The sequence below is a fragment of the Pteronotus mesoamericanus genome, unplaced genomic scaffold (assembly GCF_021234165.1).
Source record: "Pteronotus mesoamericanus isolate MK-2021 breed Mesoamerican mustached bat unplaced genomic scaffold, CSHL_Meso_final scaffold_118, whole genome shotgun sequence".
NCBI lineage: Eukaryota > Metazoa > Chordata > Mammalia > Chiroptera > Mormoopidae > Pteronotus > Pteronotus mesoamericanus.
Genome location: NW_026555301.1, coordinates 3,870,061 through 3,895,346, shown reverse-complemented (window position 1 = coordinate 3,895,346; position 25,286 = coordinate 3,870,061). Strand labels below are relative to the sequence as shown.

Genomic DNA, 25,286 nt, shown 5'->3' with positions numbered 1-25,286 from the left:
ATAAATATTTTCCTCAAAAAATAATTATCTTCTAAGAATATGAATCCCAGAGGCCTTAAAAATATTAATAAACTTGACTATCTAACAAATTTAAAACCCTTTTTTTAATTCTATTTTTTTATTGTTCAAATACATTTGTCTCCACTTTCCCAACACCGCTTTCTCCTGTCCCCCTCCCCGACCTCCTTCCCTCAATCCTTTCCCACTTTGGCTTTGTCCAAGGGTCCTCCACAAATGATTCTGGACTTGACCATTCCCTTCCCTTTCCCCTCCCCCACCACCTCCTTCCTTCTTGATTCTATTGCTGTCTTTTTTCTTTCAATGTTGCTGGTTATATTTTCTTTTTTTCTTTTTTTTAAATTTTATTTTAATTTATTTTTTCAAATACATTTGTCTCTGCCTACCCCCCACCACTTTCCCTTGCCCCCTCCCTCCTTCCCTCCCTCAGCTCTTCCCCTTTGGTTTTGTCCATGAGTCCTTGCTATATGTTCCTTGACTTGCCCCTTCCCTTCCTTTTCCCTGCCCCCTCCCTCCTTCCCTCTTGTCTCTGTTGGTTTCTTTTCCTTTCAGTGTTGCTGGTCTTATTTTCCTTGCATCTTTGTATTGTTGGTTAGGTTCCACTTATAGATGAGATCATACGGTATTTGTCTTTCGCCCACTGGCTTATTTCGCTTAGCATAATGTTCTCCAGTTCCCAGACTCCTTCTATGAGGTCAGCATTACCCTAATCCCAAAACCAGATAAGACACTACCAAGAAAGAAACTACAGGCCAATTTCGCTGATGAACATAGACGCTAAAATCCTCAACAAAATATTGGCAAACTGCATCCAGCAATATATTAAAAAGATCATCCATTATCATCAAGTGGGATTCATCCCAGGGATGCAAGGATGGTTCAATATACAGAAATCAATAAATTAATACATTACATAAACAAAAGGAAAGACAAAAAACACATGATCATCTCGATAGATGCAGAAAAAGCATTTGATAAGGTATAGCACCCATTTATGATCAAACACTCAGCAAAGTGGGAATACAGGGAGCATGCCTCAACATAATAAAGGCCATATATGAAAAACCTCCAGCCAACATCATACTCAACGGACAAAAACTAAAAGCTTTCCCACTAAGATCGGGAACAAAACAAGGATGTCCGCTTTCACCACTTCTATTAAACTTGGCTTTGGAAATCCTAGCCACCGCTGTCAGACAAGAAAAAGAAATGAAAGGCATTCAAATTGGAAAGGAGGAAATAAAACTATCATTGTTTGCAGAAGACTTGATAGTGTACATAGAAAACCCTGTAGACTCCACCAAAAACCTACTCAACCTAATAAGTGAATTTGGCAAAACAGCAGGATACGAAGTCAATATTCAGAAATTGAAGGCATTTTTGTACGCCAACAATGAAATAGAAGAAGCAGAAATTAGAAAAAAAATCCCATTTGCTATAGCAACAAGAAAAATAAATACCTAGGAATAAATTTAACCAAGGAGGCAAAAGACCTGTACACAGAAACCTATACAACACTGAAGAAAGAAATTAAGGAAGACACAAATAAATGGAAGCATATACCGTGCTCATGGAGTGGAAGAATTAACATCATCAAAATGTCCATACTACCCAAAGCAATTTATAGATTTAACACAATCCTTATTAAAATACCAATGACTTATTTCACAGAGAACTGACACTTCAAAAAATTATATGGAACCATAAATGACCCCGAATAGCCACAGCAATTTTGAGAAAGAAAAACAAAGCAGGAAGGATCACAGCACTGGACATAAAACTATATTACAAGGCCACTGTAATCAAAACAGTCTGATACGGGCACAAGAACAGACACATAGATCAGTGGAACAGAATAGAGAGCCCAGAAATAAACCCAGGACTCTATGATCAATTAATATTTGACAAGGGGGTAGAAGCATAAAATGGAGAAAAAATAACCTCTTCAGTAAATGGTGTTGGGAGAGCTGGACAGCTACATGCAAAATATTGAAATTTGATCACCAACTGACACCATACAGAAAAATAAACTCAAGATGGATAAAAGAGTTAAATATAAGTTGCAACACCATAAGAGTCCTAGAGCAGAACATAGGCAGGAAACTCTCAGATATCCCACACAGCAATATTTTCCCCAATATGTCCCCTAAAGCAAGGGGCATAAAGGAAAGAATAAACAAGTGGGACCTCATCAAAATAAGAAACTTCTGCATGGCTAAAGAAAACATCAGCAAAATGAAAAGGGAACCAACCATATGCGAAAATATATTTGCCAATGACACCTGAGACAAGGGTTTGATCTCCAAAATATATAAAGAACTCACACGACTCCACTCCAAGACAAACAATTCAATTAAAAAATGGGCAAAGGACCTGGACAGACACTTCTCCAAGGAAGAGATACAGAGGGCCCAGACATATGAAAGGATGCTCAGCATCACTAGCCATCAGAGAAATGCAAATTAAAACCACAATGAGATACCACTTCACACAGGTCAGAATGGCCATCATAAACAGATCAACAAACAACAGGCGCTGGCAAGGCTGTGGAGAAAAGAGAACCCTACCTAGTACGCTGTTGGTGAGAATGCAAACTGGTGCAGCCAGTGTAGAAAACTGTTTGGAATTTCCTCAAAAAGCTAAAAATGGAACTGTCTTTTGACCCCGCAATTCCACTGCTGGGATTACACCCTAAGAATCCCCAAATGCCAATTCAAAAGAACCTATGCACCCCAATGTTCATAGCAGCACAATTGACAATAGCCAAGTGTTGGAAGCAACCTAAACACCCATCAGTAGATGATTGGATCAAAAAATAATGGTACATATACACAATGGAATACTACGCAGCAGAAAGAAAAAAAGAACTACTATTTTCGCGACATCATGGATGGAACTGGAGAGCATTATGCTAAGTGAAGTAGGCCAAGGAGCGAAAGACAAATACCATAATATCTCACCTGTAAGTGGAACCTAACAAAGTAAACAAGCAAGGAAAATATAACCAGCAACATTGAAAGAAAAAAGACAATAGAATCAAGAAGGAAGGACGGAGTGGGGGAGGGGAAATGGAAGGGAATGGTCAAGTCCAGAATCGTTTGTGGAAGACCCCTGGACAAAGTGAAAGTGGGAAAGGATTGAGGGAAGGAGGTGGGGGAAGGGGACAGGAGAAAGCGGTGGTGGGAAAGTGGAGACAGATGTATTTGAACAAAAAATAAAAATTAAAAGAAAAAATACATAGCTATTGATAACTGCTTTAAATTAAAATGGATTAAATGCTCCAATCAAAAGATATATGGAGGCTGAATGGATAACCAAACAGTACCCTTACATATACTATCTACAAGAGACTCACTTCACATTGAAAGACACACAGAAACTAAAAGTACAGAGATGGAAAAAGATATTTCATGAAAATGAAAAGGATAAAACATCTGGGGTAGCAATACTTAAAGAAGGACTGAACAATTCCACCTCAGAATATTTATCTGAAGAAAACCAAAAACTAGATTAAAAAGACATGTGCATCCATATGTTTATTGCAGCATCATTTGCAATAGCCAAGATAAGGAAGCAACTTAAGTGTCCATCAATGGATGAATTAATAAAGAAGTAGTACATATACACAATGGAATATAGCTCAGCCAGAAAAAGAAGAATGAAATCTTCCCACCTTCACTAGTACGGATAATCCTAGAGGGTTGTGCTAAGTAAAATAAATCATACAGAGAAAGACAAATGTCATATGATTTCACTTATATGTAAAATCTAAAAAACAGTAAACAAACAGAATAGAAGCAGACTCAGAACAGTTTGACAGTTGCCTGTGGGAGGAGGATTAGGAAGATGAGTGAGAAAAGTGAATGGATTAAGAAGTACAAATTGGGTGTTGCTGTCCGAGAACCTGAGCCAGTCCAGCCGCGGACAGACCTCCTTCAGCCGCCCGACAATGTCGTCTCATTTAGTAGAGCAGCCGCCGCCCCTGCACAACAACAACAACAACAATTGCGAAGAAGGGGAGCAGCCTTTGCCCCCGCCAGCCGGCCTCAACAGTTCCTGGGTGGAGCTCCCCATGAACAGCAGCAGTGACAATGATAATGGCAATGGAAAAAATGGGGGCCTGGAACACGTCCCTTCATCCTCGTCTATCCACAATGGAGACATGGAGAAGATTCTTTTGGACGCACAACATGAATCAGGACAGAGTAGTTCAAGAGGCAGTTCTCACTGTGACAGCCCTTCCCCACAAGAAGACGGGCAAATCACGTTCGATGTGGAAATGCGTACCAGCAGGGACCATAGCTCTCAGTCAGAAGAAGAAGCTGTAGAAGGAGAGAAAGAAGTTGATGCTTTGAAGAAAAGTGTAGACTGGGTGTCAGACTGGTCCAGTAGGCCTGAGAACATTCCACCTAAGGAGTTCCACTTCCGGCACCCAAAACGTTCTGTTTCTTTAAGCATGAGGAAAAGTGGAGCCATGAAGAAAGGGGGTATTTTCTCTGCGGAATTTCTTAAGGTGTTCATTCCATCTCTCTTCCTGTCTCATGTTTTGGCTTTGGGGCTAGGCATCTATATTGGAAAACGACTGAGCTCGCCTTCTGCCAGCACCTACTGAAGGAAAGAAGCCCCTGGAAAAGCGTGTGACCTGTGAAGTGGTGTATTGTCACAGTAGTTTATTTGAACTTGAGACCATTGTAAGCATGACCCAACCTACAACCCTATTTTTACATATCCAAGCTCCAGTAATTCTCAAATCCAGTATTTTATTCAAACTCTGTTGAGGCATTTTACTAACCTCATTCCCTTTTTGGCCTGTAAGACACTTTAGAATTTCCTAACAGAGTTTACTGTTGTTTAGAAATTTGCAAGGGCTTCTTTTCCGCAAATGCCACCAGCAGATAATAATTTTGTCAATAATGCTGTTGTCTCCTTTTAGTACCACGAGACCGAGACCTGAATCATTCATGATATAAATTTTATTCTTGCGAGATGACTACCGTCTCTCTCTGAAAACAAGGTCAGGTTAGCAAATGATATAAAAGCTTTGTTGTTTTGTTTTTCAAGACAAGGGCAAGCTTCCCTAATTAGGCTTGAATTTATTAGTTATGAAAAAAGAAAACAAGGGGAAAAAAACACAAGACACAAGAAAAAAATCCTGGGCAATAAAAAATTATTTTCAAAAAAAAAAAAAAGAAGTACAAATTGGGTTACATAATAGTCATAGGGATGTGAAGCACATCATATGGAATTTAGTCAATAACATAATAACTATCTACGGTGTAAGATCAGTACTAGGTTTATTGGGGTGATCACTTAGTAAATTATAGTGTCTAATCATTGATTGTACACCTAAACTAATACAATATTGTATAGGAACTATAATTGAAAAATTTTTTTAAAGATTTAAAAATAACAATTGGGTTTTTTAAAAGAGATTCTCCACAGTTTCATTCTAGATAGCTTCTTCTGAGACCTCCAATTGCATCTCACCCCTTCTCTCAACCAAAAGGGTCATCAAAAACTTCTTTCATTTCTTTCAATTTCACACTGTATTATAGAAAAAGAGTTGATTTTTGTGCACCCCAGTAAAGGTCACCGGTGTTTCCGCTGCCTCCACTTTGGTTTCTGTTCCTTCCTACCTGTTCAGGCTAAATCCCACCATCTTCTCTCTCCTCTAACATTTATAATCTCTCTCCTCTAACATTTATAATCCTTTTCCAAGAGTGTCTTGGTTTGTGCCTTTATACAGACCTAAAGCTCCTGTCTTAACATATCCTTAATTTACCTTGAGATCTTCTTGCCCAATCAGTGTTTCCCAGGTGTGTCCCACAGGGTCTTAGTATGCATCATACCTGGACCCATATTCACATCATAGATCCAGAAATCCCAAAGTCAAGAACATTTATTAAATGTTTTGTATATTTACTACAGGATTAATCAGGATCTTTAATTCTGACTTTCAAAAAAGGAATATGGAATGCAGCATTTCCCAAAATGTTCTTACTTAAAACTCGATTTTCCAAACATCTTGAAGAACTTATGTTCAGCTTTCACAAGTGCTGGTCTGCACTCAGTTCCTCCACTTCAAATTAGTCTATGACAGTAATGGCTATCTGTTCACCAAAATCCCATTTCCTGTCTTCTTTTACACAGAGCTAGGCTCCATTTTCCAACCTTCCTTGAGAGTAGGTGTGACCACATGGCCTCATTTTTTCCAATGGGATGTGAGCAGGTGTGAGATTTGCCTCTTCAGGTCTGACCCAGAAACTTCCCATGCACCCTTTTCTACATCCTCTCCCTTCTGGCTGACCAGAAGATCAGCAACCAGGAGACCTTGGTAGAGCCTCCATCAGATGGCTCCCTGAGCAATGAAATGGAGGAAAGCTACCTCGATGATTGGAATACTTGTCGTGGGCTGTTGCATAAGCAAAAGATACACTTCTATTATGTTAAGCTATGAAATACTGAGACCTGTGATTACTGCAGCCTGACTCACACTACCCCATTTTTCTTCACTTCCTCTCATTTTGTGTAAAAGAAAAATTAACTTTCTTCCTCTTTAGGGAACTATCATTCAAATTATTTGTTAAAGCATTTCAACCTATATCTTTTAACTTACACAGTATGTAAGATACTAGTCATTGTATTATAATGCAACAAGCAATGACAATTAGTCATGCCTGTGTTAAGAAACTACTTGGACTCTGTCTAATAAGAGTTGATTATTTATATACTCATAACTTAATGATTTTATTGCTGGGGAAAAGAAAAGAAACTTGGGATATGGAGAGAAATTTAGCTTCCAGGAGTTTCATGATCTTTCAAAAACCTTCAAATCTATCAGATTAGGTTGTGTGCAGCCCTGATTACCCAGAGGCTGGACTGAGTGTGGTTTACTATGACAAAAGTGGCTTAGTAGACAGATAATAACTCTCTTCCCTATGATTCCCTGTGATGGGTTCTTAAAGTGGAAAAGCCTCCAGAAGAAATATGGTACCTATCTCTGTCTCAAGGCAGGATACAATAAATAGTATCAGCAAGAGATGGCTTCTTGTCCCATTTTCAAGACCTTTGGGGAAAGGAGTTTCTACTTAATAACACATGTCTCACCAGGAGAAAATGACTTCAAGTTAATTTATAGCTTATCTAAGTACTTTCACTCCCATTAGCTTTCCTATTTATTTATTTATCTTAATAACTTGTGTGTGAGGCAGATGCATTATCATTTTGCCTCTTATAATCCAAGAATCCAAGTTACTTATATGAGGTCATGAGGCTTTCAGGAGCAAAACCAAATAAGGATGCCCAGCCTACTATCCACAGGGCCAATTTTCTTGTCACTTACCAGATTTTCCTCTTGATCACCCAAATTGATGAACATTCCCTGATCATGTAGTCTGTGGAGTGCATGTGAGTAGGTCACAAAGTTGAACAGGATAGAGCTCCTGGCCTCTGGGAGCTTTCAGGCTTGCCAGGAAAATATAGCAGGCATGTACACATGGCAACAATATGAAGCTCTGTATGGTGACAAGTATAGGTAACAACGCTTTAAGCCCTTCAGACAAGAACAGCCAGTAAGGACAAAATTGAAGCTATTGCAACTGCTGGAAACCCTGCCTTCCCACACCTACAGGTATACCTAAAGCTGCAGGCATAAATACCTTGTCCCCTACACACACACAAGACCTCCCCCCCCCCACACACACACAGCAGATATTGAGACTAAACACACCAGGCCTGCCATCCTTATTTTGGAAGTCAGCATTGAAGTTTAAGCCCCTCAGCCTCCAGACTTTTATTCTCTACCATATCATCACCATTTAGTGTTTTTTATTTGCTTATTCTTATCCCAGTTTTTTACTACTCCTTCACCTCCTAATGCCTTACATTGTGCTCTCTGGAACTGTCCCGCACTTGGCCACCCCAACTATATTCAGGATGCCTCTTACTTTTGGCCCTCTCAGGTTGTGTTTATTTAGTTTTTCACAACTCACTGTCCTTAGAACGAGAACGGAGGCATGGCGATACACATTCCAAACTTCCAACTATAGGAGATGAAGAATATAAAACATTTTTTTCTTAAAGCTCCATCTCCTAGAATTTCTTAAAGTCTAGGTGCAAATGCATGATCTGGCTTCTGTCAATGAGAAGCACCCACAGGAGACCTGGCAGTGGAGGTGAGTTAAGTCAGGTCCTCTGGCAAGCTTTGTGATGGGAGAGTCTAAGGCAGCTGTGGAGGTTGTTGAAGTTCCATCCCCACACAGGGGCAGCACAAAATGTTGCTAGGGCAGTTCTTCTGACTGTGTTTAGCCAGAACACACTGCCCCAGCACTCTAATATTCAAGTCTGGTTCTGCGGCACTCCAAGAATAGTCCAACTGAATTCCACTCTCCTACTCATTTGCTCATTTACTGTACAAATATCCATTGAGCGCCAATTTTGTGCCAGGTACTTTCATAGGTGCTAAAGATACTGCAAGTGAACAAGCTAGACATACTCCCTGCCCTCAGAGGAATCAAGTTTGGGGCTGAAAGGGAGACCAATGTAGACAAAAGACATAAGTCAGATGTATAATATGATACATCTGTATACAGATGTATAATATGATAGGGGTAAATTCGGTTCCTATTTCTTGTCTCTCAAGTTGCTCTTTGATGCTTGCTGAAACTAAGGTTGAGAGAAAAATCTCTAGGTTCTGCACATCCCATCCACCATAGAGTGACAAACCACTTCTGCTCTGCTCATCTTTTTGCACCCGGTTTTGCATTATGTCAAGTCCTTCATCTCCACAGTTCACAAATTCCAATGTACATTAAATATGTTTACTGATGCTACAAGTTCTAGATGAAGTCCCCATGTCACCAGGATAGCTCAACTTTCCCCTTTCCCCAGAGTTGCATTTAAATTCAGGGCTGGGAGGACTGGAGGTGGACCTTATCAAGGCACTAGAGTACATGGGGCCTTCTGGAACCTGATATCTGTCATCTGTCTGTGCTGACACCCACAGGGAGTCCCATTGCGCATAGGTCTTTGGTTGTTTAAAGGTTCCCCATGTACCTGTCTGCACCCATCTCTCTGGTTCAGTGGCACCGTCTACCATGTTTAGGCCTTGGGAATATGCAAGTCTCTGAAGGCTATCTGGAACCCTGGCTGTCTTAGACTCCAAAAAGTCATTTTCACTCTCCAAGTCCTCGCTGCTTTTCTGCAACTCTTTTCAAAGAGGGACACATTAGCTGTCTCTTTTCAGATCACCCAAACCTCCCCGCATTTAGTCTAACTAAACAGGGCATAAATGTTTTTCTATATCCTCCTTCAGAGATCCACTCTTTTCTTCAGTTAGAGAAGAGGATCCATTGCTCTAATTCAAGTTCTTCCCAAATGTCTTATGCATGCCAATAACTCATTCATCTCCTGAAAGGACCTCGAGTTCTGGAATCAGAAGGAAGTTTTTCTTCCTTCCTGCCCCTACCTAGGTTTTCTATTGTTTTGATCTCCCCCCTAAGACAATGTGTCTGGAGCAGTTTAATTTTTGAAATGGTATAGAGAAGCAAAATAAGGAAATAAATGATGAAGGAAGGAGGGTGGAAAGAAACAGCTAATGTTCTAAAATATCACTCTACAGACAATAAGATATGACAGAAGAACTGCAAGAGGACAGTAAGAATGCAGACATGAAAAGGAAAAGAGAGCTGATACTATGGTGTATAGCCATTTATCATTCTGTGGCAGGCTGTTTTGTGGATTGAATAAAGTTTGAAATAATAATGTTAGTTGCTTATGTTTTTATCTAGGAATCTGTGTTTGTTTGTTTTTTGATCAAGAGATTGTTATAGATACAAGCCAAAATACTATTATCTTGAAGCCAAGTTATAGATACAGCTCAAGGTGAGAACTCCAATGTGCTGTGGAGGAATAGTATTTCCAGTGTGTGTACTTTTCAGAAATGTGGGAATGACATGGGGTGGGAGTGGATGTGTGAGGAGAAAAGTGACTTCTGTATCAAGGAAAAGCTACCCAGAAGAAAATCACAATAACAGAGAGACAGACACATGTAGATCAGTTTCAAGGGTCCAGAATGAAGAAATACATCAAACCACATGGCAAAATGTGTCTGAAGAAATACAGAGAAACATCTTAACACTGTAAGAAAGTGAAGGCTGGAAATGAAACTTTAAGTGGAAAGAGAAAGGCAAAGATGAAATTGAGTGATGAATCAGGAAGAAGTAAGTCATGCTGAGTAAAGAATGAATTGATATATAATATATTCAAGAAACATTCCTTAAAACAAGTTTTTGGTAAATAAGTGTATTTGATAAATATTAATCCATCATTAATCATTTGGCAAATGTATATTTTGCAAATTGTCTAAAGTCCTGAGTGAGAGCCCAGATTCTACTTTAGGCTCTGGATCTCAAGCCTTAGCTCTTCAGACCATATCCCACTTTCTCAAAACAAATGAAAGAAGTGAAGTAAAGTAGCCAAGCAGGAAATCAAACAGGGCCTTCAAAGCAAGCCAAGAAAGAGTCACTAGCTTCACCCAGATATCTGGTAAGCAAACCTAGAAGCAGAAATAGAAACAGTTGTAAAAGGAACTAAATGGGGCTAATGGATTAAAGAGACATTTGTGGGAAAGGGAGGAAGGAGCTTTCACAAATAACTGTGAATATGTACATGTAAATACAAATGCATGCAAAGATTAATATGAAGAACTTCTAAAATGTTTTAAGGGACTTTACTTAGCAATATGAAATGTGTTTTGTTTTAAATGTGTATATATATTTAAATATTATATATGTAATATTCCATTGTGTGTATACATACCCCCATGCTTTGAAAAGGAATGAAGTACTGGCACATGCTATAATATGGATGAACCTTGAGGACATTATGCTATGTGAAATAAACCAGTCACATAACACTTTATGATTCCACTTATTCAAATGGAGTACCTTGAATAGGCAAATTCACAGAGATAGAAAGTACCATAGAGGTTACCAGGTGCTGGGGTTGGAGGGGCAGGAATAGGGAGCTGTTGTTTAATGGGTACAGAGCTTCCATTTGAGATGATGAAAAATATCTGGAAATGAATAGCAGTGATGGTTGCACTACTTAATGCTACTGACTTATACACTTAAAACTGGTTAAAATGGTAAATTTCATGTTATGTATATTTTACAATAAGAAAAAAAATGGAAGAAGAAAGCAAAAAGGAGAGTTAATATCAGAGTGATGCAATATGAGAAAGACTTTGCTCTGTTTCTGGCTTAAAAAAAAAGACTATGTATTTTTAGAGAAAGGGGAAGGTAAGGAGAGAGGGAGAGAAATATCAATGTGTGGTTACTTCTCACATTGGGGACCTGAAGCACAACCCAGGCATGAGTCCTGGCTGGGAATTTAACCAGCAACCCTTTGGCTTGCAGGCCAGTGCTCAGTCCACTGAGCTATACCAGCCAGGGCTCTAGCTTTGAAGATGGAGGAAGGGCCGATGAGCTAAAGGATAGGGGCAGTTAAGAGAAGCTGGAAAGGGCAAGGAAACATTCTAGAGTCTCCTGAAAGGAATGCAGCCCTGGGACACCTTGGTTGTATCCCAGAAAAGCCCATTTTGGACTTCTGACCTTCAAAACTATAAGAAATAAATATGTGTAAGATTTAAAAAAATTGTTACCACCACCGAAAACAAATTTTATTTTATTTTAAACTAGATGATCTAATACTACTGCTTTATCCAAGTAGTAGAGTGAAAATTAATAAACAGAAACCTCCTTTAAATTGCAGTTGGGAGAACCTATGGGGGTTGAGGGAGGCTCTCATGCCCTACCACTCATCCTCAATTACCCCAAAACAGGAAGGGAGTACTTTCCACCCCACAGGGAAGATGTTTTTCTACTCTACTACTATTCCAGAAGCAAGGAATAAGATCTTTTCTTCATTGCCTTGCAACCACTCAGCCAATGAGAGACTGCTACAATAAGCCAATGAAAAGCCGTACACTTACAATGCCCAGTTACCTCCAACAGACTTTATTTACAACAGTCCCTCTGAGATCCCCCTGTCCTCTTTAAAAGAATGGCCCTCTCTTTTGGACCAGTGGGTGGTGGGTGGTCGCTATTAAACTACATGTCCTGAGTTGCAATTGGTTGTTGTTACAGAATAAACCCATTTTCCTGGAGAAACAGTCGGTTGTCCATTTGTTTAAAGTCAACAGTAGATACTCTGTTGGCACCTCCATCAGGAGACCATCCTTCCCCTTCCCCACCCCAAACCTGAACATAGCTAACCTGTTGGCAAAGGTCATAGAGCTGATGGCTCCCAAGCAAAGTTGCCAGATGCAGCAAATGAAATTACAGAACCCAAAACAAACAAAAGATCCAGGACCAGTTAAATGTGAATTGACCATGCAATATTTGGGATATATACTAGAAAACTATTGGTTGTTTATCCGAAATTTACATTTTACTGAGCATGAGTACTTTATCTGGCAAGCCCTATTTCTAAGCCACATCCAATGAGATCACACTCACAGGGATTTTTGGTCGTTTTGCATTTAAAAAACATAAAAGATTAAATGGATAGGATGTCTTTTTTTAAAATGTGTCCTCGCCCCCTCATGGCTGATCTTCAGTCTCCCCGACACGCAGGCGACTCGCACAGGTGCAGAGTGACCTTCAGAGCTTGGGAAGCGCAGTCTGGCACCAGCGCCGGAAGGCGTTGTTGGCAGGCGCGGAGCTGTTTCTAGTGCTTGGGGCCGGGCGGGGAGCGGGGTGGGGGCGGGGGCAGGGCCGCCTGGGCTGCTAGGGCTAGTAGCTGTCACCTCAGAGGACCTATCAGCGCCCTCCCTCTCCCTCTGCCCTTCACAAGGCTCGGACCTGGTCCATATTAGGCAGCGCGGGTCAATCAGGCCAGTCGCCAGCCTCCAACTGCCTGCCTGCCCTGCGCCCTCCGGACTTACGAGCGTCCTTGACAGCCACCAGGCCGGACAACCCCTGAGAAGGGAGAGGGGCCCTATCTCAAGAGGGGGACAGCACTCCCGTAAGTACAGAGTGACGGGGCAACGTGGGGCGTCTAAAGTCTAGCCTTAGTATAGCGCTTCCCCTGTGTCTCTAGCTCTTTGCCAGCAGGGCTTAGCTCAGAAGTCGACTCCTCATATAGATCATCTCTGCACAGCCAATGCTCTCTTCCCCCCTTTCTGTGACATTATTCAGCTTGATAGCCTTCGCGGTGCTATCATTCTTTTAACTACATGAAAATTTGCCTCCCTTACTAAGCTGTAAGCTCCAGAAAGGTAGAAGCACCCCATTTCTCTGTTTCTGGTTGTCTTCCTAGAACCTCAAATAGTGCCTGGCACTTTAAAAAGCTTCAGTAAACATGGAAAGTATCCCCAGGCAACTTTCTTAATTTTTTTAAAAAGATTTTATTTATTTATTTTTAGAGAGTGAGGGAAGGAGAGAGAAGAGGAGGGAGAAACATGGACGTGAGAGAAATATCAATTCGTTACCTTTTGTAAGCACCCCCACGGGGGACCCAGATGCCCAACAAACTGAGCCACAACGGTCAGGACAACTCTTAAATTTAAAGCCAGGGATATAATTGCCTTGCATTCCCCTCCCGCTCCACAGAACTAATGACCTATAATGCATCTTAAATCTCTTTGAAAAGTATAAAGCATGGTGAAAACTCAAAACATTGTGAACTGAAAGGAAAAAATAAAGAAGTCTGTCTTATTTAGTTTTATTATCCATCCACCTGGCCATTATTAAGCATCTAGTGTGAGGGATGATGATTATTATTATTAAATGAATCAGGCATTTGCCATACTAGTGGGAGACTCAGAGTACATTTTAGGTTGGTACATGTGTTCTAAGCCATTTTCTACCAATGTCTGCACAAGATGGTAATCCTGAAACAAATTAGGATAGGGGGATGTAATAGTAAAAACCAGGGTTCACAAACTTAAATGGCTGTAGGATAACTAAAGAAGCAGTGATGAGAAATGCAATAGCATAGAAAGAATTATAAATGATAACTGGGAGTTGGGGAATATGAGAATAAATGTACCATCTGAGAGGTGGCATCTGGCTACTCAAGTCCTGCTCATTGTTGTCACCATGGGAATTAAGGGCCCACTGTTTCCATATTGTCCATTATTTTTAATAGATGCTGGAATGTTTCAACTTTGCTGGTAAACAACTATTAATAATTCACAAAAATATAAAAAGAAGACTGTGAGCAGCAAATTTGTGATCTCTGGCTTCAGTTATTCTCTAAGAATGGTAACCAAATTCCTAAGAGCACATGGTGACTAGGAATTAATTTTGAGAGTAGGAGTGAGAAGTGAGTGTCACAATGCATCAAGCTATAGGCAAGGAAATCAAGTTAATGATTCTGGGTGATTTACTTAACTTGGACAAAAGAACAGCAAATTGAAGAATTGAACACAACTTTTATATATAGAAAATAATCTCCAAGATAGTGGTTTATTAATATGTATAAAATGTAAAAGAAAAAAGGTTATTATAAACTTGTAATTTAGGACTAAGCAAAAAATTCATTTAATTGCAGAAACCATATTAAGCAACTTTAATGTGCCAAGTATCATAACAGACAGATGTTAAGAATACAGAAATGATTAAGACATGAGCCTCCTGCCCTCAATGTTCTCATCATTGAAATGGGGGCACACATATGCATAAATAAATTGCAGCAACAACAGTGCAACCACTATGGTCAAGGTACAAACTAAGGAAGGCAGAGAAGTCTTCACAGGGAAAGTGATATCTACGCTGAATATTGAAGAGTCAATTCCATTTTTTCAGATATAAAGGCATGTATGCATTATTCATGGTTCACTACTACTAAAAGAATGGAAAGGAGGGAAGGAAGAAAGGAAGGGAGGAAGGAAGGGAGGGAGGGAGGGAAGCGGAGAAGGAAGGGGAAGGAAAGCTTAGGAGGTGCCAGACTGTGAAGGACCTCGTAACATCTGAATGAGGTGTAGTGTTGCTGAAAATAGGCTCAAGATAATTTTTAAAATATGAAGTAGTGACTTTATACCCAATAGTGTCAACTGATGTCCTTCAATGCCAATAGGAATCCCTAATTTGGTGTGCATTGAAGAATGATACTATTCAGTGCAAAACCATTCAATTGTAATACAGTACAACTGCGAAAATAGCACAGCTGTGAGGCAGCCCTGAGGGTAGGCCCTTCTTCAGCTAGACAGGCTAGACACCTCTGCACCTCAGTTGTCTGCTCTGTTCTGCTCCTTGCTGGTCTGCTTTGCACTCACTACTTCTGGTCTGCTCTATTCTTTGCCAGTCTGCTCTGGCCTGTGTTAGTCTGCTCCAATCTGCTCCTCTATGCTCCTGAGAGATCTCTTCAGTGTTTCAGTTCAGCCAGGGAGACAAAGTCTTCAGTCTTCAGGTCAGCCAGGGAAATGAGGTCCTCCATCTTCAGTGGAACAGGAAAGTGAGCTCTCAGAGTCAGAGGGGAGCTGGCTTATATGGACAAAAGCCCCTCTGCCCACCCATCCCTGATTAGTCTGTCCTAATACAAATAATCTCACAGTCTGATTGGTCTAAAAGACACTATCCTGATTGGTTAGTAGAGAGCTGCTCTGGTTGGTCAGAGCTGTGCAGCTCTAATTGGATGGGGAAAGCTTCAGTCCTATTCGTGGAAATAGGATTCCAGGAACTCCTTTATAAAGGGCTGGTTCAGATGGCAGAAACAGGGTGCAGACACTCAATTCAGTTCAGAGGCAGGCAGTTCAGTGCAGGCTCTCTCTGAAGTGGAGTTTGCAGGAGAGGCCCCTGTGTAGAAATGGCTGCTAAACTCTGCTTTTGTTTTGTTTTGTTTGCCCAGTTAGCCACCAGGAGGCCTTCTTAGCAAGACTCTTCTTTTTCAGTGTTTACAGTAGTCACCAATTTACAGAAGGATTTTGTTTAAACATTGGAACTGAGACATGATTTTCTGATATGCTGATATTCCTCAGCTTGCCAACCAAAGTCTGTGGAACAGAGTTTTAGACACATTAGAATTTATTACCCTGTCCAAGTCGTTTCTTGGGTCTTCAATTTTTTTCATTGATAAAATTCAAGGCTTTGTTGTTGATCAGCTATCATTTCATATTAAAACCTACTCACCATATTGAATATTTTTATGGGGAAAAAAACACACTAATTCAGGAATCTAGTAACTTCTTTTCCCACAAAGCAGAAGCAGGAAGGAATTATTTCTGCCCTTCGCCCAAAGCGATTCTCATTCAGACTACGTAAGTAAGTTGTAAGCTTTTGTATATTCCAAATACATAAGTTGAGCTGCATACACCTTGACAATTTAAAAAAAAAGTTTGTTATGTAGCTATAACACTTTTACAGATGAAGAAACCAAGGTTTAGAAAGATTACATAATTTTAAGATTACAGCAGGTAAGTACCTAAACTGAGATTCAAACCCAGGACTATCTCACATCCAAGCCCCAACTTGCAATGTCAATATCTTCTGTGCACCTTATATGTACAAAAAAACAATGCTGAAACTGTTTTTTGAAGTATGGTGGCTAATTTAACCACCCAGGTATTTTTCAGGATTTTCATCAGTGAATTCATTTGGTCTATAAATCCATTGCAATTAGGGTAGCTTTCAGGAGTTGTATAAAAGGCAGTTGGAAGAAAGGGATACTTAACAGATCTATATGCCTGTCTTTAAAAATTCACAAATATTTCTTCAGAATGTTTGAAACAGTTATTTTTTAAAGTATTTTTGTTGCTGGAGCCAATGTTTGGGTCAGAGAAGCTGCATTTAAATAAAGTATTTAAGAAACTGATTTATGTTTTGGAAACTTGGAGACAACCAGATGATCTTTTTAAAATGAGAATCTGATCATTCCCCTTCTCAAAACTTTTAAGCTGGATTTAAGCAGAGAAGTGGTGATTAGGCACCCAGAGAGGATACTCACAACCTAGAAAATGGATTTACCAAAAACAGTAGAACAGGATTAGTTGACCTGCTGCTTGTTTTTGTATGTAGTCCATGAACTATGAATGAATTTTATATAATTTTATAAATTTTATATAATTTATATAATTTTATATAATTTTATTTTTTAAAGATTGTATTTATTTACCTTTAGCGAGAGGGGATGGGAGGGAGAAGGAAAGGGAGAGAAACATTAATGTGTGGTTGCTTCTTACACACCCCCCACCAGGAACCCAGCCTGCAACCCAGGCATGTGCCCTGACTGGGAATCGAACCGGCGACCCTCTGGCTCAATCCATCGAGCCTCATCAACCAGGGCTGAACTTTATAATTTTAAATTATCTTTTAAAATGAAAGAAGAATAATATTCTATAACATGAAAATATGTGACATTCAAGTTTCAGTATCCATAAAATATTAAATTGGCATACAGCCACGCTCATTTGTTTATTTACTGTCTGTGGCTACTTTTGCAATATAATAGAGAAGTTGAGTTGTTACTATAAAAACTGTTTGGCCTACAAAGCCCCAGTTTGTTGACACTTGCACTAATGGGAGTGGTTAATAAGAGTACAGACTTTGGAGTCAGACAGAACTTGGTTCTAGACTCAGTTCTTGCATCTGTATATGTGGCCATTTGATGAGAAAAGATAAACTCAAAAGAGTATCAGGGTCATCGTTGCCTTCTATCAAGGAGAAATGAGGATAAGTACAAGTTTCTATGGTTCTTTTACTTGACAGTGTAATAATAATAGAAGATATAAGAATATAACAAAAGTCAAATTTTATAAAATAAATAGTTTGCAATTACCTTAGGCAGACTTTTCTCAATATTTTTACATATGCCACATATATTCATAAGGACTCTTAAGTGCCGATAACAGCAATCTCAATTCAAATTAGCTTAAACAATAAAAGGCATGGTTTGTCCTTCAAAACTGAAAAATACAGCTATAAGGCATGTTTCAAACTCCATTGCTCTGGGTTCTCTCCTTGTTCCCTATGTTGCTCTCATACTGGTTTATGGCAACATGGATGTGGCAGTTCCAGACCTCTCATCTGTATAACACATGGACACCCCCAACCATTGAACCAGAGACCTGAGCTTCACTCTAATTATAATAATCTCAGGTCTCACATCCATCCCTGAACCAGTCACAGTGGTGAGGCAGGTAAGAGTCAATCCCAACCTAATTTCACCAAGTGATAGCAGGTTGAATACTGGGGAAAACCCAACGTTGTCCACTATAAAGTTCTTTATATTACATATAATGTGTTTATAAAAAAGCAAACACAAAACATGCTAGTTATTATTCTACTTTTAACCTTTCTTTGAAACTAATGCCACCTGTATATTTATTAAAATTGACCTAGTCTGTAATCCTAGGGCTTTTGTCATAACATCAGCATCCTCAAAATCTCATGTCTGTCCTAGCAACATCAAGATCAACATTTTAGGAACTAACGAATCTGAACTACCTGCAGTTTGTTAGATCCAGTGATCGTATCTGGAAGCTGCACTTGGCCTTCCAGCATTATTAGTATTGATTTCCTTTGAGGGATTCTTGTATATCAGTGCAATCCTAAAATTTTAAAAATATGTATTGCCTTATAAGAAAGGTTTTATGCTTTTCAACTTAAAGTAACAACTGTCATCTGTAAAGTTGATTGATGTGTTTATGTATCATATAGCCTATGATTTGGGCTAATCATAAGGTATTATAGGAGAATTCAGAAATATAATAACTTCTTAGCCCACAACTGGATTCTCTTTGTAAAAATCTTTTTTTTTAAAAAAGAAAAAAGCAAAGGTTCACTTTTAACCTGCAAATCCTTGCAAAGAAAGTCTTAGGCTTTTATTGAAATAAAACTGAGCTATTAATGCCAGAAAATCTGGCAATGAGGGTTTTATTCCTAGTTTAAGTATACAGATTCTAAGATTGGCTAGTCTTTTTTTTAATTTTTATTTATTTAGAGTTTTTTTTTGCATTCATACTTTTTTATTATATTCTTTTCCATTACCATTTTGGCTAGCTGTTATAATTCCTTTTTATAGGTCTTATAGTTGCCATTATATAATTAAACATTCCTATCATTTAAACTTGTTTCCTGAAAATAACTATAATTTAGCACTGAAAAAATGCCATGTCTTATAGAGACAGATATTTCTAATTCTTTACAGGATCACAGGGATTTAGAAAATGTGGAATAAGCCAAGTGGTGAAAGACAAATACCATATGATCTTACCAAAAGAGGAACCTAATGAACAAAACCATCAAACAAGTGATACAGAACCAGAGGCATGGAAACAAGGAACAGACTTTCAGTGACCAGAGGGAAGGAGGGAGGGGAATAAGGGGGGAAAGAAGGGGAAAGGCCCAATCATGAGTATAAATGACTCATGGACATGGACAACAAGGTGGGGATTGACCGTAGGAGCAGGGGATGGGGTGAAGGGCAGGGGAGAGCAATGGAGGAAAATTGGGAAAACTGTAATAGAATAATAATAAAAAAAAGAAAATGATAATCTTTACAGCTGACAAATTTTGTTCTCACATTTTTGAAATTATCACCTCCCCTTCTTTCTTAACCTCCTAGTACTGACTTTTCTATTGTCAACATTTATTTTTGTTACACACAATTTACAGCCAAGTACAAACTAGAAAGAGTGAAAGACTTGAGATCCCCTCCTCACATGAAAGTTTCTGACTTTAGGAATGTCTTTCATTAAATAAAAACAACTAATAAACACTCTTGAAACAACCTGTTTCCATTTCTCTGGGGAAGGTGAAGATGAGACATCTAAGCTTAAAGAGGCTTATAATTAGACTAGGGCTTTTTAAATTGAGAAGTGATACAGTCTCTGCTACTGTGAAATAGGGGACAAAGAAAAGCTGAATAAGGAGGGAAGAGAGAAACCAAATGACTTTCATGTATTTTCTAAGTTTAGGATGATTTATTTATAAATTTAAATTATTGTAAAGTCTCAGGTCAGCAGACATTGGGTTGTATGTTTTGAATTATTTGCCCCAGAGTAAAGTTTGAGTAGAATTTTAGGGAATTTTTATTTCCAGCCATACTACATAGCCCATGGTTGTCATTTTGTGAATTGGCAGCTTTAACATTTGGGTGTATTTTGGGGGAGGTGCACATAGCTTTTTATGTTATGTTGCCTCTCTTCAGAGAAAATGTTAACCTAATTTCTATGTACTCCCTGCCTGCAGGGCAGCTGGATTTGATAACTGGAAGTAGAATTGCAAAATATGCCCATCTTATCACTTCTGTTTCATTCACCATGAGAGGAAGGACTTTCCAGCACCACTAGAAAAGATCTCTGAAGCTGATTAGGAAAAGAAAAATTTGCTGTATATACAATTGGTGTTATTTTTAGATATAAAAAAGTAGTTTTCCTGAAGTTAAACTATTCTGTTTGGAATGAATACTCTTTATTTATAAATACTCCTTAGAACTAATGCTGCATTTTAAATATTATAGAGAATTTTTTCTTAGAGGAAAACTGCTTCTTTTCTTTCCCTCAGGATTGTTATAAGACATCTCTTGTTGTTTTGTGAGTAATCAGATATACAAATAGCCCCTCAAGAATCAAGCTAAATTTGAAGACGTCTTAGAAACATTGGAGAGTCTATCATGGAGTACAAAATTGATGGGAAAGAAAAATACCAACATAGCTTGAATTTACTGAATAAAATTAAGAACATGAAAGAATTTGCAGAAATGATTGATGTAGTAGTCATCGCAGAAGGAGAGAAATTTCCTTGCCACAGACTGGTCCTGGCTGCTTTTAGTCCTTATTTCAAAGCCATGTTCACCTGTGGACTACTTGAATGTACTCAAAGGGAAGTCATACTTCATGACATCACAGCAGAAAGTGTATCAGTTATATTGAATTACATGTACTGTGCAGTTTTGGAGATCAATAATGCCAATGTACAGACTGTAGCTATGGCTGCCTATTTTATGCAGATGGAAGAAGTCTTTAGTGTGTGTCAAAAATATATGATGGACCACATGGATGCCTTCAACTGTGTAGGTATCTATTATTTTGCAAAGCAGATTGGAGCTGAAGATTTATCTGATCAATCAAAGAAATATTTATATCAGCACTTTGCTGAGGTGAGCTTAAATGAAGAAATATTAGAAATTGAAGTGCACCAATTTCTGGCACTTATTAAATCAGATGACCTTAACATATCCAGAGAGGAGAGCATTTTGGACTTAGTTCTGAGATGGGTAAATCATAACCAAGAATTGCGCAAAGAGCATCTTTTTGAGCTTTTGAAGCAAGTAAGATTGGAACTTATAAATCCTTCTTTTTTAAGACAAGCCCTAAAAAGGAACACAATGCTTCTATGTGATGCAAATTGCATTGACATAATTCAAAACACATTCAAAGCCTTCAAAACACCACAACAGCATCCTCTAAATCTTCGTTATGGCATGGAGACTACTAGTCTTTTGCTTTGCATTGGCAATAATTCTTCAGGAATCAGGTCAAGACGTAGGAACTATGGGGATGCCAGTTTTTGTTATGATCCTGCATCACGGAAGACCTACTTTATCTCATCTCCCAAGTATGGGGAGGGTTTAGGATCTGTGTCTACTGGTGTTGTCATGGAAAACAATTCTATAATTGTGGCTGGAGAAGCAAGTGCCTCTAAACTCTCCAGACAAAGGAACAAGAATGTTGAAATCTATAGGTTTGTACCTAGCAATATGTTTGTTTGTTTTAATTATCTTGTTTTGACATTAACAACAGTAGAAAAAAATACTCCTGAAAGAGTGATCACATCTTAAATTATATGTAATCAAAATTATCCTGTAATTGCACATTTAACATATATATAATTCATAATTAAATCATCCATACTTAAAAACCTTCCTCTTCCTTTGTTAAGAATATATAGTCGAATTTACGTAAGTTAAATGTATGTATGTTTTGATTCCATCGTATATTTTTTTCATTTTTTCTTTATTTAAAAATAACTTTGTTTCTCCAGAGCTTGATATAACTTTTAACCAGAAGAAAAATTTATTACAACTGACTCCTTTGAACTTATTTATTTTAGTTCCTTCTCCAAAGTAGTAATTTTTCTCAAACAAAAATTACTAATTATCTGTCACATTTCATCTTGTATCCTTTTTATTTTTGTAAAGTTACACAAGTATGTATTGTATTTAGAAATTAGATAAATGTTTATGACAACAAATTTACCTCAGTGCTCTTACTTCTGGCTAGCAATAACTACTTATTTTGGATCTTTGACACCTCAAACTCTTTTTGTTTTTAGGGAAGTTTCTATCCTTTTTTATTTTTTTTAATTTAAAAATCATGTTTATTCTATTACAGTTGTCTCAGTTTTTACCCCTTTACCCCCTCTCTCCCATCCATCCCCACCCCTCACTCCCACAGTCAATTCCCACTCTGTTGTCCATGTCCATGGGTCATTCGTACATGTTCTTTCTCTAGTCCCTTCCGCTTCTTTCCACCATTGTCCTCTTTACCCATCCCCTCTGGTCACTTTCACTCTGCTCCATGTTTCCATTCCTGTGGTTTATTTTGTTCATTATTTTATTTTCTTAAATACAGTCCACTTATAGGGGAGATCATATGGTATTTGCCTTTCATCAACTGGCTTATTTCACTTTGCTTAATATTCTCCAGTTCCATCCATGTTGTCGCAAAAGGTAGGAGTTCAATCTCTCTCTCTTTCTTTTTTTCTTAAATGCAAATTGATTTTACTTATTTTTTTAAATGTCAAAGTTAATTATAAAATATTAAAAAAAATTAAAACCATTATAAAGTTTCAGCAATTAAACCAACATGACACCAGCACAGGAATAATCAAGTAGATCAATGAAATATAATGAGCATTCTAGACATTAACATATATATCTGTCTAACAATGTAACATATGATTAAATTGATATTTCAAATCCACAGGGAAAATAAGGCTTATTCAACAAATAAGGTACATGTATCACTATTACTTGAAATAAAGCAAATAGCCCTATTTCACACATTATAGAAGGAATATTCAGGTGAGTTAAAAATCAATATGTAGATTCTAAGGAGTTTTAGAAGAAAATAGAACTAATATTTTTCATGACCTGAAGTAAATTATTCAAACCCAGGGCTATAAAGTAAATATTGACAATATGACTATACTAAACATTTAACTATATAGTAATATACATATAAAAAAGTTAAAGGACAACGAAGAGAATAGAAAAGTATTTGCAACCCATCTAGAACATGGTTAATAGGGGTTTTTTTGTTTTTCTTTTCGTTTCTTTTGAGTGCGGAAGTTCTACAAACCTTTAATCAAGAAATGGATAAAGAATACCAAAAAGTCATTTAAAACTTTTTTAAATGATAGAAATAAGCAAGAAATATACCAAAACAGGTTTAGTTTCAACAAACAGTAAAGGAACAATTAAAATAACATCACTGCCACAATCAGATTAATGAGTATTAAAAATATTGGTAATATCAAATATTGGCAACTCTGAAGGAACTGGGTATTCATAGAAACTTGTTCTTCATCTTAAAGCAGTCCCTTTAGCATATTTTGCAGTGCTGGTTTGATAGAGATGTATTCCTTTAGTATTCTTTTGTCTGGAACACTCCTTATTTTGCTTTCCTTTGTATTTTTTAAAATTAATTTATTTTTTCAAATACATTTGTCTGTGGCTACCACCCACCACTTTCCCTTGCCCACTCCCTCCCTCCCTCCCGCCCTCAACTCTTCCCCTTTGGTTTTGTCCATGAGTCCTTGATACATGTTCCTTGACTTCACCCTTCCCTTCCTTTTCCCCCACCCCCCCTCCCTCCTTCCCTCTTGTCTCTGTTGGTTTCTTTTCCTTTCAGTGTTGCTGGTCTTATTTTCCTTGCATCTTTCTACTGTTGGTTAAGTTCCACTTATAGATGAGATCATATGGTATTTGTCTTTCACCCACTGGCTTATTTCGCTTAGCATAGTGTTCTCCAGTTCCATCCATGCTGTCACAAAGTTTAGTAGTTCTTTTTTAATCTCTGCTGCATAGCATTCCATTGTGTAAATGTACCATAGTTTTTTTGATCCAATCATCTACTGATGGGCATTTATGTTGCTTCCAACACATGGCCATTGTAAATTGTGCTGCTATGAACACTGGGGTGCATAGGTTCTTTTGAATTGGTGTTTTGGGATTCTTAGGGTATAGTCCCAGCAGGGGAATCACTGGATCAAAAGGCAGTTCCATTTTCAGCTTTTGGAGGAAATTCCACACTGCTGTCCACAATGGCTGCACCAGTCTGCATTCCCACCAACAGTGGACTAGGGTTCCCTTTTCTCCACAGCCTCGCCAGCACCTGTTGTTTGTTGATCTGTTTCTGATGGCCATTCTGACCGGTGTGAGGTGGTACCTCATGGTGGTTTTGATCTGCATTTCTCTGATGGCTAGTGATGCTGAGCATCCTTTCAAATGCCTCTGGGCCCTCTGTATCTCCTCCTTGGAAAAGCGTCCGCCCAGGTCCTTTGCCCATTTTTGGACTGGATCGTTTGTCTTCTTGGAGTGGAGTCGAGTGAGTTCTATATATATCTTGGAGATCAAACCTCTATCTGATGTGTAATTAGCAAATTTATTTTCATATAGAGTTGGGTCCCTTTTCATTTTGCTGATGTTTTCTTTAGCAGTGCAGAAGCTTCTTATTTTGATGAGGTCCCACTTGTTTATTCTTTCCTTTATGTCCCTTGCTTTAGGAGACATATCGGTGAAAAAACTGCTGCGTGGGATATCTGAGAGTTTCCTGCCAATGTTCTCCTCTAGGACTTTGATGGCGTTGCGACTTATATTTAAGTCTTTTATCCATCTTGAGTTTATTTTTGTGTATGGTGTCAGCTGATGATCCAATTTCATTTTTTTGCATGGAGCCGTCCAGCTCTCCCAACACCATTTTTTGAAGAGGTTATTATTGCTCCATTTTATGCTTCTACCCCCTTTGTCAAATATTAGATGCCCATAGAGACCTGGGCTTATTTCTGGGCTTTCTATTCTGTTCCACTGGTCTATGGGTCTGTTCTTGTGCCAGTACCAGATTGTTTTCAGTATAGTGGCTTTGTAGTACAGTTCAATGTCCGGTATTGTGATTCCTTCCTACTTTATTTTTCTTTCTCAAAATTGCAGCGGCTATTCGGGGTCGTTTATGGTTCCATATAAATTTTTGAAATGTCTGTTCTATTTCTGTGAAATACGTCATTGGTATCTTAATAGAGATTGCGTTGAATCTATAAATTGCT

General features: G+C 38.4%; 2 protein-coding genes across 3 annotated transcripts in view; both read left to right on the top strand.

Moving 5' to 3' along the window:
* Window positions 1-3,919: 3,919 nt before the first annotated feature.
* LOC129081751 (BCL2/adenovirus E1B 19 kDa protein-interacting protein 3-like) lies at window positions 3,920-5,188 on the top strand. Its single transcript, XM_054587428.1, has one exon. It carries the CDS (start codon window positions 3,968-3,970, stop codon window positions 4,628-4,630), a length of 663 nt encoding a protein of 220 aa, XP_054443403.1. The 5' UTR covers window positions 3,920-3,967; the 3' UTR covers window positions 4,631-5,188.
* A 7,675-nt stretch (window positions 5,189-12,863) lies between these two features.
* KBTBD12 (kelch repeat and BTB domain containing 12) overlaps window positions 12,864-25,286 on the top strand; it is a 134,358-nt gene continuing 121,935 nt past the window's right edge. For both annotated transcript variants that reach the window (XM_054587491.1, XM_054587492.1), the window contains exons 1-2: window positions 12,864-13,044; window positions 20,526-21,704. In XM_054587491.1, coding sequence (XP_054443466.1) covers window positions 20,635-21,704 — 1,070 coding nt within the window. In that variant the 5' untranslated portion in view covers window positions 12,864-13,044; window positions 20,526-20,634. The remainder of the gene's footprint in view (window positions 13,045-20,525; window positions 21,705-25,286) is intronic.

Bases quoted from the DNA above. Each gene is read 5' to 3' on its own strand.
- LOC129081751 (XM_054587428.1), top strand. From the start codon at position 3,968: ATGTCGTCTCATTTAGTAGAGCAGCCGCCGCCCCTGCACAACAACAAC.